The sequence below is a fragment of the Strongylocentrotus purpuratus genome, unplaced genomic scaffold (genome assembly GCF_000002235.5).
Source record: "Strongylocentrotus purpuratus isolate Spur 01 unplaced genomic scaffold, Spur_5.0 spur5_scaffold_2, whole genome shotgun sequence".
Classification (NCBI taxonomy): domain Eukaryota; kingdom Metazoa; phylum Echinodermata; class Echinoidea; order Camarodonta; family Strongylocentrotidae; genus Strongylocentrotus; species Strongylocentrotus purpuratus.
Genome location: NW_022145605.1, coordinates 35,286,186 through 35,301,887, shown reverse-complemented (window position 1 = coordinate 35,301,887; position 15,702 = coordinate 35,286,186). Strand labels below are relative to the sequence as shown.

Sequence of the window (15,702 nt, the reverse complement as noted above, 5' to 3'; positions counted from 1 at the left end):
TATGCCTCCATGAAATATTAAAAATGAAAATGAAATGAACAACATGAATAACGACTTTAGTATGAATCTAGACTATTCAACGGTAGCAGTTGTGCTTGTTTATAGCCAAGAGCATAAAAAATATCGCCAACATCTCCATTTCTTCGCCCACGCAACTACAGTATTGATAACATGTGTGCACCAGTGGCACTGCATTGCATGCACTGCATGGGTTTTAGTTAGCTAGCTCTGCCGTGCCTGCTGCGCCAGACATGTTTGCAAGTTGTCTCATCCGTCTACACAACTTTGCATGACATTTTATTGAGTGTTCATCATTTGTTTGAGCCTTATATTTACGTCATCTTATGCTTCTTGGGCTTGGTAAGTGAGCCATCATGATGAATGCAAATTGGAGAGTAAAGAGTTTGTTTTTGTGTCAGACCATCAATGTCATGATCAAACTCAAAGAAGACTTGAAAGAGTTTAGGCCCTACTTTAAAGTTACAATTTGAATTTGAATAAGACCAATAAGAATCTAGTAGTCTACACATATTACATGAAGAGTGAATACCACCAGCCCAAATAAAGTCAGATCCACAAGATCTGCATGTGCTATGTAATTGTGATCTGTAAATGGTTGCCTTAATTGTCAAGCCCTTAATTGTGAAAATGTAGACTGAGTTTTCCGTCTCTTTCGATCGATCGTTAGCCTCTTATTAGGGTACCCATTAAGAGGCCTCTTATTGGGGTTGGGTCTCTCTCTTTAGAGAGCGCCGACCCTACCCCAATAAGAGGCTAACGAACGAAAGAGACGGAAAATTTGGTCTAGTGAAAATGTGGCATATGAATAGAAGATGAATAGTTATGTAAGTGTTGTAAGTTTGATGAATGTATGTAATTCATTTTTTAAAGGTATTATTTAATAGTTTTAATAAAAGATGAAAGTTAAAAGATGAGAAAGTTAATGTTCAGCACTTCAGCTTGCAGAGACGCCAAGTTCAAAGATCGGCAATGCGTGACATTTTCATGATTCGGCGCGCAAGCACGCGTGCGAGGGTATAACACGCGTATAAGGTATAGCGTTTTTTCAAAATCTAGCGCGCGCGTCGTGCGTAAGAGCATTTTCAGACCCTCGAAATGCGTGATGTCACGCCTAATGCGTGATACTTGGTGGCTCTGAGCTTGATTAAAGATTATGTTGTGCTGTTTGACTAATCAAACTGAGTGTGTTAATTTGAAGTACATCTTGTTTTCCTAATAATATATGTTTCCATGCTTTTTGTTTCTTCCTCTTTTTTTTAGGTCGTTTTTCCAGGGGTTCTGCATTTGATTGAATCATGAGTGTTGATAGTAAAGGACCGCTGGTAATCTCCGCCAAACAGAGTACACCTAAACGAGTCACCCCAGGCAAACCTAGGAAAGGTAATCAGTATATCGGCCGCTAAAAGACATAGGGTGTTATTCATGTTAAAGATCTAGGAAAAGTGCATTATCCCCCCCCCCCCACTCCCAAGATAACCTTTGTGTCATCTTCAGTGGCATCTAATGGGGGAGGCGAGGGTGGGGGGGGGGGATGGAGGATGAATTGGTCTTGTCACTGCATGCTTATCTCCACTCAAAATCTTTCCCAAATATTGATAAGCTATTAATTGTGCATCGACCATTTTATTTTGATAGTCAGAATGGTGGTTGCATTCATTGATGCTATGTTAGGCAATCTACATAATTTCTTAGTAACAATCAAACTGTGGAATCTAGTCCAGAATATTAACTATTTTCAATAAAAACAAAATTGAATTCAGGTGTTGCTTTTCCATCCATAATGGTTAACATCGTTTGCTTACAAACCTTAATACTGTGGCGTAACCGGGCTCTACCGGGGTAGCGCTCTGCCTTGCAGTCTTTCTCAGCTGAACCTGGTCCTTGCTCTTGACAATCAGTCATCAACGAACTCTCAGTGGGCTCTCACATAAATATATCGTGTAAGAAAAACGTGGCCTCTCATTTCACTCACTCCTGCAACCACTAAATTTCTGCAGTTCAGGTAACTTGATCTCATTCTAAGTTGCTGATCTCTATATCCCGTCGCAACGACAGCTCAACATTGAATGACTGAATGCTTGTGTATTCGTTTCACAATTAACTATGACGCTCTCTACATCTTACTAAATACTGGACCTATTATTATACAAATAATGAATGGTTATGAGTTCAATAGTGCGAATATTTTCATGAGTTGAAAGATTAACATTCTATTCAACGAGGCGTCAGCCGAGTTGAATAGAATTAACCTTAATCTTTCAACGAATGAAAATATTTGCACTATTGAACGAATGAAAAACATTCATTATTTGTTTTATACAACATCGAAGAAGATCTAATAGAACGTTAATCAACAAATTATGCTCTACTCCTTATATTAAAGATAAATTAAAGTTGGAGTCAAGCCTTCTCGATTACATTGGGATTGCCTTGGCGTCAGATACACGCAGGGATACGCGCGCGCACGACTGAGAGGTACGCAGCCTGCATATAACCAAAAATGCACGACCGTGCAATATACCATCTATTGAATATCATGTGACTAACAATCCTCCAATCAAATGACAAGGATCCACGTAGGTGTTGTATAAACTACAATATTCAACTTTTGTACTTGATTTCAGGTGGAAAGGTGATTGGGCAGATTCCTGTGGAACTCTTAAATGACCCTTTACTCCAAGATGCTATGAAAAGTGTAAGTGTATATCAATCCAATTCAATTTTCTTTCTTCAATTCAATTCAATCTACAAAAGTCATAAAAACAGCCGGGTCAAATGTGCACAACAATGGGGAAGAAAATTTATATATAATAATAATAATATTCATTTGTAAAGCGCAATAACTATGTGGATATATTCTATTGCGCTGCAAGAGCTCGTAAATGCTGTGCTATACATACTATATGAACAAGTGAGTTTTCAGTTTTGATTTAAAATTATCTAGTGATGGGGCTTTCCTTATTTCTAGTGGTAATTTATTCCATAATCTAGGGGCAGCACAGAGAAATGACCGGTCCCCGAGGGTTACTTTGGTTTTATATGGGGGTATTTGCAACATAAATGTGTCTTGTGTACTACGAAGGTTACGACCATGAGTTTGAGACTTGATGTGCAACAATTCAGTAACGTAACTAGGAGTTTGACCATTTAGAGCTTTGTAGACTATCATTAATATTTTAAATGTAATTCTCTGGCGAATTGGCAACCAATGTAGTTCCTTTAGAAGTGGAGTTATTCGAGAGAATTTTGGGAGGCTGCAAATTAGTCGTGCACATGTATTTTGGACCCGCTGCAACTTGGAGATTTGTGAGTCTGGCAATCCATACAATAAACTATTACAGTAATCTAGTTTACTAGTAACACATGCATGCATGATAGTTTTCATGCTGTCCTGATCAAAGTATTTTTGAATGCGTCTCAAATTATAAATCATGAAATAGGCTGATTTGCATATTTTAGTGATATGTGAATCCATATTCAGGTGGGTATCAAAAGACACACCTAAGTTTCTAACAGTATCAGATGGGGTTATGGTTGAGTCACCAACTGATACACTACGCGACCTAAATTTAGAAACCTGGCGTGGAGTACCAATGACCAAAAGTTCTGTTTTGTTATCATTTAACATCAACTTGTTTTGCAACATCCAAATCTTAATATAAACAACACATGATTCTAATTCAGAAATACAATGATCTTCAGCCGGTGTGTTAGGACAGAAAGATAGGTATAGTTGGGTGTCGTCTGCGTAGCAGTGACAACTAATACTAGGAAACTCTGTATGGATATTTGTAAGGAGTCTGCTTGTATACAAGGTAAACAACAGAGGGCCTAATCGCGACCCTTGAGGAACGCCAAAAGGCACATTGAATACATCAGAGACAACGTTATCAATTTCAATTTTCTGTTTTCTATCTGACAAGTAAGATTCAATCCATTCGATAACCTTGCCATCAACCCTAAAATGGCTTCTTAGAGTTTTCAGTAAAAATGAGTGATCTATTGTGTCGAAAGCACTGCTCATATCAAGGAGAAGCAGCAGACTTATTTTCTGGTTGTCCATTGACATAAGAAGATCACTTTTTATCCTAAGAAGTGCTGTTTCAGTACTGTGAAATTTTCGGTATGCTGATTGATTAAGCGGCAACAATGAATGATGTTCAATGTGCTCAAGAATCTGTTGGGTAGCAGCACCTTCTACCAACTTAGAAATATACTGAAGATTACTAATGGGCCTTAAATTACTCAATTCTATGTCAATATTAACAAAATCATGCGATAAAGAACGATGCAAACTGTACATGATTGAGTACATGAGGGGGTACTAGCAAAAAACCCAAGGCCTATCAAGGGCTACTCCCTAGGGAAGTTGGGATAAGAAAATAATATTATCTACTAAGAACCAGAAACCTGTTAACTTGAATCCTGTCGTGCCTCAAGACTTTATTCTTTCAGCAAATGTGAACATACTGACTTTAGTGGAATACCCTGTGCCGCCTTTGAATGATTTTCAAGCAGACGATGCCTTATAAATGCTGTGCATCATCATCATCATCATCATCATCATCATCATCATCATCATCATTTTCCTTTAGATAGAGTTAGTGCCCTTCTGGCTCTCATAAGATGGTACGAAGCCAATTTGGGCATGTCCCGAGATGTTATGTTATTCAGTGTCCCATACAATTATGATCATAGATTGACATACAAATATGATTGTAAGTTGATGTGATATTTGATCTGATAAAGTTCTAGTGCAGCTATTGGCTTAATGAAATCATCAGATATACCGGTACATGTACTTAGATGTGGTCCAAATTTCTGTGCAAATCTGATTATGGTCATAGATTGACATTCAAAAAATGATTTAAAGTAATTTAGTGGGATATTTAGTCTCATAAAGTTCTAGTACAGCTATTTGCTTTCAAGAATGAAATCGTGAGATATACTCATAATTTAGATGTGTTCGTAAAGTCTGTGGCTCTGTGCAAATCTGATTTATCACTTTAACAGATGAACTTGACAAACTTGGTCATTTATTGAGCATACTTCCTCTCTACAGAATGGAGCATGGAACAGTTTCTGCTTCATTTAAAGCAGTAACTTTTTTTCTTATGTATTAAAAACAAAATAAGCAGATGGGATCATTTCCTTTTTTAATGCTTCTTTGAAGAAAATAACATAATAATAGATGATGTGTGAAGTGTATGTCAGATCAAATTGATATTTCCCAAATTCCTACCATGAGATATGAAATTGCATCGTTTCTTGTTGGTAATTTCAGCTTCCACAAAATTACAACTTTGAAATTCCGAAGACGATATGGCGGGCAAGATCTATTGGAGCAAAGAGAGGTAACTCGCTATTAACTTTTGAATCGGCTTTGTTCATCATAATGTAATTTCTTTTTAATTAACATCAGACATCAGCTTCAATTTGAAATTGGCAAATAAGAAAAAGTGCAGTCAATTAATTAAAAAAGGCTAGACAAAGTACAAATAAAATATAAAACAAGTAATAATTCCAGATAATTTATCCATTTTATTTTCCAATTCATTCTAGACATATGATTCTTTCTTTTTTTGTGAAAACTTTCAGGTTTAATCATTAGAAACTGTTTAAACTTTGAACTTCACAGATCCAAAGGATGACATCCTTTAATAATAATAATAATAATAATAATAATCATTTAAAGTCCACTCCAAATTTTATTAAACCGAAAATGGAAATTATTGTTGCCCAATTGATTGTGAGCCCGGCAGCCACTGAGCAGCGCCAGATCGACATTGCTCTATTTATGATACCATATAAGTAATGCTTTTTGCAAATAGTTAATGATAACAATGTTTCTGTTTCTTGCATCTAGTTGCTCTGCAGTTTCCAGAAGGCTTGCTCCTATTTGCTTGCACAATTTCAGATATAATTGAGAGGTATGATATTTTCTTTACATTGGCAGTAAATATATGATAACAAGGAATATAATATTATATAGGTTTTCCCTGCCAAATTCACATTTTTCCCAGTCCACTTGATAAAGCGTTCTTTCAATTTATGGCAAACATTGTTTTCAACTTGGACAGTAGTTAAAAGATGCACCTGTGTCATTCAATTTACAGTATCGATAAAGGGATGTTACATTTTTATAAGTTTAATTCATTCCGTCTAGTCACTCTAGTGTCTGTGCCAAGATTCAGGCAAAGTCATCGGCACTTACAAAATGGTGATCTAGTGCATTCAGATTTGTGAATGAGCAGTCAATTTGATAACATGTTCATTCAAATTAACTTGGATGTTGTTTATAAAAGCCCCTACTTACTTTCTAATGTAATTCCCTGAGAGTGAATGATTTTGATTTATTCACTTTCTTCCATTGTCGATATATGATGTATTTTTTAAATGGTCAAAATGAAATTCTTGATTTTGTTTCCCATTTTCTTCACCTCCCATAGCTACATCATCAGAGCCTCATAATTGCCCCCCCCCCCCCAAAAAAAAAAAAAAAAAAAAAATCTGAACAAACTGTTTTTTTTTTTTTTTTTTTTTTTTTTGGGGGGGGGGGGGGGTTGGGGGGAGTGGATGGCGTGCTCATGATAGACGTCATTAGAGGGTAGAAATATATCCCCATTAGTTAATGGGGTGCTGCCATACATGAAAATGTAGCTACTATCATGATGATCATTCTTGTTGTTTGTTGAGTAGGTTCACTGACGCAGACACACTGATCATGGGTGATGTGACGTATGGGGCATGTTGTGTGGATGACTTCACGGCCAGAGCTCTAGGGGCAGACCTCATGGTTCACTATGGACACAGCTGCTTGGGTAAGCTACACTGATGGATGGAGTCATAGTTTGCTGTCATGGAAGGCTGATTGAGTAATATGTGAATTAGAATGAGGCTAAGTGCACCTCGTCTCCTTTCATTGGGCTAACATAATATGAAAAAAGCAGATCATAATTACTCCTTAGGTTTATAAGGGCTACAAACTAGTGATTGTCTAGGGTGCCACTGATAACTGTGCAACCATGAGGCATGCGAAGAGGAAAGTTCCAAGACAATTTCCCCTAAAATGTCATGGTCTATTGGGTACATCACTGGACTGTGGGTCACATGGTTCGCAATTCAGATATGACGTGGCAAATCTGCTGTGTTTTAAAAAAAAATGATGATGTAAAGATGTATACACTTCTATTTTTGTATCTCGTAACACAGATCGCAGTGAATACGTGCAGGTAACTGCAGGACCTTTGTAGCGCGCAGTTGTCATTCATGTGTGTGTGTGTTTGGTGGTTTACCATGTCATATTCGAATGAACCTTAATTGTGCTGTTGTATTTTTTCACAAGTTGGTGAAAAGCAGTTGTGATTACTTTGGATGAGGGCAGAGAAGTCAATGAAATAAATGGCAACTTCAGTTATCTTCAATAGTTCATGATGCAATTAGCCTTTTGTAAAAATTCATGTATTTTTAATTGTAACTTATCATTTTATTTCTAGTTCCATTACTTTTGCATCATCTTTGCTCCTTATCTCATTGTTTTCCTTCTATTCCTACTTGCTCTTTATATCACAGTTCCAATCAACATAACATCAGATATCAACATGCTGTATGTGTTTGTGGATATCCAGATAGACACAGCTCACTTCATAGATACCATCAGACACAACTTTGATCCGGGGTCATCTATAGCGCTCGTCAGTACTATCCAGTTTATTGGAGCCGTGCATGTAAGCAATATCTCACATTATATACCTCTCTTTAGTATGTTGAATAAATCTAGTCATCTGATTGGTCGAAATTGGAGTGCCCGCCTACCGGTCAATAGTCTTTTAAAAGATGCCCGCCTACATGTACCAAGAAGATACACAATACTATACCAAGAAGATACACAATTTACCTGAATATGGTAAGGAACTCAACAGATTATGCGTGTTTGTTTTTGTTCTTTTCTAAGTGAGCTCTCTTTAGAGAGGAATATTGCTTGTTTCTATTTTGACTTTATAATTGATCGATTGCATGGCTCTTAAATATGCAACAGATAGAGTTGGTTTATTCAAAGCACTGTTTTTGTTTTTGTTTTATTAGGCTTCTGCAGGAGAGTTGCAGTCTGACTACACAGTGGTGTTACCCCAAGCTAGACCCCTCTCTAAGGGCGAGATATTAGGATGCACAGCACCCCAACTCAATCAAGTAGACTATATCATGTAAGTTATTAATATCACTTTTCTTGTTTTAAAATCTTTACCATAAGTAGGTTTTCAATTTTGATTGATATTGAGACTCCTGATATTTGTCTGTCTTTGCTTATATATCTCTTTCTCTCTATCTCCTCTCTCCTCTTTTAATCACTCTCATTTTTTTCTTCAAGTAATTTATTCACATTATTTGAATTTATTCCAAATAATTTACATATTTTGGAGAAAATAGATAGTACTGATATTGGTCGATAATTTGTCAAAAGCTCTTTTTGCCCTTTCTTAAGAACTGGTATAACTTAAGCGATTTTCATACTACTGGGAAATATACCTGCTTGAATAGACATATTAAAAATATTACATAAAGGCTGTGCCAAAAACAAACAATCGCCTTTTTTATAACACGTGTGTTTATATCATCGTATCCGGGACTTTTACTGCTATCCATTTGCCTCTTACATACAACACAACACTGAGTATATGACATTACAAGCAGTATACAAAAACAAGTTAGAAGTACAAAAAGTATTTTACATTTAATGAGTATCAGAAAAATCCAAAAAGATAAAATGTAGAAAACTTCACACTCCAGGGAGATATATAAGTCAGCTCGAACGTACACAATATCGCTAACGTGACATAATTATCAAAAGTTTTTGAGGTCGATATCTGAGCTTATAACTATAGAGGTCGATTTTCCACCAGAGGCTTAAATTGAGGCAATAATCTTACCATCATGAGTCCATGCAGCTAACACCTTCCTGTGTTTGTAGGTTATTGCGTACAGTTGGTCATTGTGTTGTGTGAGATCCTCTTGAATCATGATTCCAGTATATTTCAGTGATCGACGTGCTTGTATGATTTCGGTGGTTCGCTTGCGATATGAGCAAAACTTGACGATGATGGCACAATGATGCCTGCCACCAGGCTTCACGACGCGATGTGATCGGTCGATGTTACCTGGTGACGGGGCAGGTGGCAGGGCAATTCTATGCTGATCCGCCCCATCTCTGGCAGTAGGTTGTAGCATACTTCTTGTGAGTTATATTTGATGCACCGTAAGTATTTTGTCAGTGCAATATGATAGAGTTCATATTTTTCATAACTACTCTCATTTGTTTATGTCTGCTACCTTCAGTTACCTTGGAGATGGCAGGTTCCATCTTGAATCCATCATGATTGCTAATCCGGCCATTGAAGCTTACAAGTAAGTTTGCTCACGGTTTGTCAAAGCCTTGAATTCATTTACCACATTTTATTCGTTTCCATGATTATAATGGGTAGCGGTGTGCTAGCAATTGACCAGTGTACGAACATATTTTTTAAATTTTACACATACCTTTTAAACAAAGGTATTTCTTGACAACCTGAAAACTTGCCTTAGGCTTGCCCGACATAGCAAAAAGGGGTTTGAAGTATTGTAGTTCATTCATAAATGGAATACAGTAACTCTTCGCTAGGTTGCCAGGAAAGAAACATCCATAAATTTCAATTTGTTAGGAAACCGGTCTATTGAAAAGTTTTACAGCTTGGTTGAAAATAAAGATAATGTAGCTTCTTAGATCTTCCTAAAACAGATATAGGTATATGTATTTAAAATAAGTTCCCATAGAATGGTTTGTTATATCAAGTGTAATTACTAAACTATGATCCAAGGTTATAACGTTAGCATGCCAGGAGCATCATGGCTTCTTGGACATGTGTATAATACAAGAAGCCATGTTGATGGTTATTATTATTAAACCAGAATTAGAACTTAATGTTTCAATCGGGTATGGTCCATACAGCAACGTCTTCTCAAGAGACGCAGCATATGTATGACTCTGTATTTTCCACACAGTTACTTTCAAAAAGCAATCGCATCCTCCATTCAGGTACAACCCCTACAGCAAGGTCTTCTCAAGGGAGTACTATGAAAAAGAGCGTATTTCTTTCAAAAAGCAATCACATTACCTGAACTCAACTTTACTTTCAGTGTTAATGTTCTTAATCTTCCAATCAGGTATGACCCCTACAGCAAGGTCTTCTCGAGGGAGTACTACGAGACAGAGCGTATGCATGGTTTACGTCAAGAAGCCATTGAGAAGGCCAGGCAAGGCAAGAAGATTGGTCTCATCTTGGGGACTCTGGGGAGACAAGGATCTCCTAATGTTCTAGATGTAAGCTGGTCATTTTAGTCCTTAAACTAGATGAATATAATGAGGAAGACGATGATTATTATTATTTTTTTATTTTTTTATTTTACAAATCTACACAAAACAGAGAGAAGTTTCATCCTCAGGGTGTTCTTAAAGATACTTAAAGTCTTTGTTTTGCATGAAAATAATTTCATAATTTGAAGGAAAAAGGGGGGAAACAATCTCTCATAGTTGATATTTCATGCTATACATGTATTAATTTTTATTATGAATAAGGTATTTAGAATAAAACCATATACTTTTCTGGATTTGCAGCTCTGGGGGGGGGGGGGGGGGGCTTTTGAATGACATGCTTTTCTGGTAAAGCTCAAATCTTTAGTAAACACAGGGGCCGGTAAAAGTTTGTGACAATATATATATGTTTTTATTTGCATCTGATATTTGCTTTCAATTCAGACACGTGTGTTTGTTCATGCCTTTTCTTCATCTCTTTCTGGAACATCATGTTTGTACCATTTCCAAAAGGATTTCTCCTTTTCTAAAATGGTTATACAGGTATAGTTCAAAGATTTAAAAAAAAAGAATTTACAGAAATTATCAAGATATCCAAAATAATATTTAGAAAAAAGTTTGTGATTATCCAGTTTAAAATAGTTTGAGCTCTATTCACAAAGTTTGTTCAGTTTGGGATTGTCATGGTTGATTTATGTATTTGCTCTAGATGTCTGATTTCTGATAACAATAAAAATATTGACTGGCTTAACTTTCGATAGATACCACATATATTGCCCTCAAAAGACCGATATTGCCCTCGTCTTTAACTCTGGGCAATGTGAGTCTAGTTTGGGCAATATAATTGTTATCTCCCTCAAGGCCAGTCAATATTATATAAATGTACATTTTATAACCCTGTATTTTACAGTAAATATATCAATTTTAGTCTCTGGACTTTTGCCATTTTCTTCTTGTTTTTACAATAAAGCCGAAATTGAATTTGACTTTTGTTTTTAATCCCTTGATCATACTTCTCAATGTACAGAGTCTGAAAGAGCAAGTGACAAAGGCAGGGAAGGAGTATATAGTCGTACTTCTATCTGAAATCTTTCCTGACAAGCTGGGATTGTTTGCAGACATTGATGCGTAAGTATTTTGCTATCTCATTAACGGTATTACAGTTAAAATATTGAAAGAAAAAAAACATCTCAATGAGTAGATCATCCTCTAAGATGCACTGCAACCATGATAGATAAAGTGGATAATTTATTAGTCTGAAATATCACAATAAAATGCCTTATAGCTAGTGCAGCCCACAAATTTACCCATATGGGATTTACCATAATTACACAATACACAAGATTTTATATGATTTATTGTTAGTCATTTTCTAAACATTTAATCCAATTTTGAAGTAATGCATATATACAAACTTGTTCAAGTATTTATATTGTTTCCATGTATCTTTCAAATGATTATTTTCATATTTTTGTAAAACAAAATACTTATGTACAATGTGAGCGAAGTTTCATAATATGATACCAAAAATATACAAATACACTAGATGTGCATTATGGGAAGGTATATATATATATATATATATATATATATTGAGCGAAAGAGATTCATTAGTTAACTTACTACCTCAGATCAATGTCTAATCCTAAAAAACAACATACATCATACATGATAAATCTGGTATTTAGTTTAATGTGGATACTCCTAAAACATTGACAGTTCATAACACTCTGATTTTTATTGTAAAGTAATCCCTGATAGCATTAGATATGAAATGAAGTAAATGTATGTTACAAGTTTTCAGGGGTAAATAATACATGTATTCATTTCCTAACCAACAGCTGGGTGCAAATTGCCTGTCCACGTCTATCCATCGACTGGGGATATGCCTTCCCTAAGCCCTTACTATCACCCTATGAGGTATGTGAACATTCAATATTTGTGATAATTACTTGTCCAACCAGAATGATAGTACACAATGAGATGCCATGTGTACTCCTGTGTGCTTGTTTGGTTGTCAGGCATGTACATGTCATGCTGATATTTAATTGTTTGTGACAAATTGTAGATTTAGTTTATGTTACGGTTGTACTGATTCACCCCCCCCCCCCCCCATGTGATTCCTGTTAATTAATTATCTTCTATGTATTGGTAAACTTAAAAGGTCCAGTGACTTGTTATTGAGCCCTTTCTTTCAGTTTTATCAATTTGATAAGCCATTATTTGTTCATTGTTGTTGCTTTAATTGCATTCTTGTATTAAAGTAATCCTCAATTTATTTTGCTTCTTGTTATTTGTGTTTTCATTGTTATTGTGCAAGTGTGGAAGAACATCAGAAAAAATGTTCCCTGAAAGGCATGGCTCTTCTCATGCCTTCATATTCTAAATATAACATGTACAAGCTTTAAAATGAGGACCACATTTTTATGCCACATGTTTGTGTAGTCCCATATACATATTTCTGTGTATAGTGCTTGTTATTTTTACCAAGATTGGGCTAAATTTTTAATCATTTTTGATAATTCCAGTACCTTGCAGTACACACCAATACTTATATGCTACATGGTCAACTTTTTTCTGACCAATTCCACATCGTTTCTTTCACAATGCAATCGCATGACCAGAATTCAACTTTATCTTTAAGAAACCATACAGAGTCCAGTCATGTACAAGCTTTTCTTATAATCTAGCTACATCTATTAAGTTATTTTGATTTCCATGACATTCCTATTAATTTACCATATCTCCTACAGGCTGCTGTAGCCCTCAAGTCCATTCAATGGCAATCCAGGTACCCCATGGATTTCTATGCTAACGATAGTCTTGGACCATGGACACCTAACAACCAAGCACATCGACCCTCAAGACCTGTCAGGAAATCCAAAATCGCGATAGAGAAAGGCGACTCTTCAAAGGACATTCCTAAATCTGAAAGTGCAACTTCAACGTCCACTGAGCAAGGAGAAACAAAGAGATGATAGTGGAAGTCAATGAAACCCTGGAGAGATTTGTAATAAACTTTTTAAGCTAAACTATCATTGTGATAGTTTTAGAGATTCAGGAACCAGATTCTGAAAAAACAATGTTATGTTTTACGTGAGGGAAAACGATATTCGTCGTCATAACAAACCAAGATTGAGCGGAACTAACACTTACCATTGATGCTTGAGTAAATGCAATGACTTTTAACTTTACGTGAACACAGGCAGCTTTGCGTAAACATTACCCAACGACTTTTCCTAATTTTGATTTGTTATGACAATTAACATCATTTACTAACATGAAAGTTAAATTGTTTTCAGAATACCACCACTGCACCTTTTGCAATATATTACAGTGTGTGTATTGTATTTTTTATGAGCCTCGGATAATACAACTACCTTTTTGAGGAGACAGATGATGTGACTACTGTAAGTTCATTCTCTATACACTTTATAATGTTTTAATTCTCGCTACAGCAAACGGCCGTAGAGGGCAGCTCCAGCCACAGGTATATCTGGCAAAGGTTATTGCCCTCGGCAAGCCTTGGGCAATAGCTCGATTGTACCCTTCCCTTGAGTGTATAAAAACAACTAAGTTTCTCAAAGCAGTCATTAATACTATTATAATTAACAGATTATGATGGTGCCTACATAGGTCTCATGAAATCATTGAGGGAGTTTATGAAACCTGAACAATGGTTAAGTAAAATAAGGAATTAGTTGACACTGCTGTACATGCTCTATGGAAGCCGGAAGAAACCTTGTCTTATCGTCTTATATATATTTTGTGCCTGTGCTTACCGGTGCTGTATGGAAGAAAGGTTGGCATCTACTATCAAGCATTGTATTTGCTGTAGAGTCAATTCAGACATTTTTATTTAGAATTGGTCTGATGTGCTGATAGTAAATGATCTTCCCCTTATAATTGATATACCCTATTTACTAATTGTATGCATACTTTTTCAACAAAATTTTCTCTTATCTACTACAAAAGAGTTCCAGAGGGTTGCCTAATGTAGCAACAGCTAATGTATGCTAAGTTGATTCCATCCACAGAGATGTCATTTTTCATAGCAGGTGAATAAAATGGCTGGTTAGGGAGAGAAACATGCATACATTAAAGTACATACATTTAGTTAACAGGTCTATTCATACAAACACAATGAGGTAAATATTGAGTACCGGTAATTGCAATTCAACTACGGTGAATTGATGTTATATCTACAATCATGTTGCGGCCTGATAATTATAGTACCGTATAGAATGATCTTGTTTGCATTTTTTCTGGACAATTCATGCATTATATGTTTTCCAGTCAAATTGTTACCTTCAAAAGGCATCACTATTTATTGTCTATTCACTATGATGTGTACTTTGTGTATAGGCAAAGTACTATATAAAAAAAAAAGAGCAAATTAACACAAAAATATGTGATCTATTTGATATTCTTGGAGTTGTTGGCTTTGTAAAAGTGTTCATGTGGTACCATACAGAGAAAACACTGACTTGATGTGTTTAATGTAGGCATGAGTAAGAGATGCAAGATGGGGTCGAGATTTGTGGTAGGGAAATAGGTAGGCAGGAAGAGAAAGAGAAAGAGAGGGAGAAATATATATATATATATATAGAGAGAGAGAGAGAGAGAGAGAGAGAGAGAGAGAGAGAGAGGAGATACAGAGAAGGAGAGGGGAAAGCAGGACAGGAGTAAAATGTATTGGGGACAAAGAGAGAGAGAGTGAGAGAGGAGTAGAAATGGATGCATGAGTGATAAGTGAGAGCTAGGAGAGAGTTATTAAAAAGTTATTAAAAAGTGAGAGAAACTAAGTAATTAGTGGGTTTGAGAAAGAGAAACAACACATTATTTAGAAGATAATCGAAAAAGAGAAACATGCAGTGACTGAGGATGAAAAAGAGGGAGTGTATGTGAAAATTATACAAGATGTGAGGGAAAAAAGGTGTTTGATGGACAAAGAATGGAACTATAGATAGCCCTACGTTAAAATCTCAGAAACTAGCGAAATCCAAAAGTTTAACCGACCTCCTAGTTAAGTCTGCCGAACGCGCGTTGTTGCTGATTATTATGATTCTAATATTTTGATCGAATCTCTCGTTACTTATGGCACCCCCCCCCCCCCGGCTCTCTCTCTCTCTCTCTCTCTCTTTCTCTATCTCTCTCTCTCTCTCCCTCTCTCTCTCTCTCTCTCTCTCTCATTCTCTTTCTATCTCTCTTTTTATCTCTCTCTATCTCTCTCATTTGCTCTTATTGTGTGTCTTGCTCGCACGGGTACCTATTACTTAGTCGACGGTATAGTCTGCTTGGAATAGTGGTCAATCTAACTTTTCATAAATAACAAA

The 15,702-nt window shown here is 36.1% G+C and overlaps 1 protein-coding gene across 1 annotated transcript; it reads left to right on the top strand.

Moving 5' to 3' along the window:
• Positions 1-180: 180 nt before the first annotated feature.
• Positions 181-14,755, top strand: LOC590421 (2-(3-amino-3-carboxypropyl)histidine synthase subunit 1). The gene is made up of 13 exons (XM_030992295.1): positions 181-360; positions 1,282-1,401; positions 2,646-2,716; positions 5,306-5,375; positions 5,888-5,951; positions 6,721-6,842; positions 7,594-7,748; positions 8,107-8,225; positions 9,355-9,423; positions 10,219-10,375; positions 11,394-11,494; positions 12,208-12,286; positions 13,120-14,755. Exons 2-13 carry the CDS (start codon positions 1,317-1,319, stop codon positions 13,342-13,344), a joined length of 1,317 nt encoding a protein of 438 aa, XP_030848155.1. The 5' UTR covers positions 181-360; positions 1,282-1,316; the 3' UTR covers positions 13,345-14,755.
• The last annotated feature ends 947 nt before the right edge of the window (positions 14,756-15,702 follow it).

Coding starts and splice junctions, on each gene's coding strand:
- LOC590421 (XM_030992295.1), top strand. CDS start 1,317: ATGAGTGTTGATAGTAAAGGACCGCTGGTAATCTCCGCCAAACAGAGT. Junction 5,376..5,887: donor ATCTATTGGAGCAAAGAGAG/GTAACTCGCTAT, acceptor TCTTGCATCTAG/TTGCTCTGCAGTTTCCAGAA. Junction 7,749..8,106: donor AGTTTATTGGAGCCGTGCAT/GTAAGCAATATC, acceptor TTGTTTTATTAG/GCTTCTGCAGGAGAGTTGCA.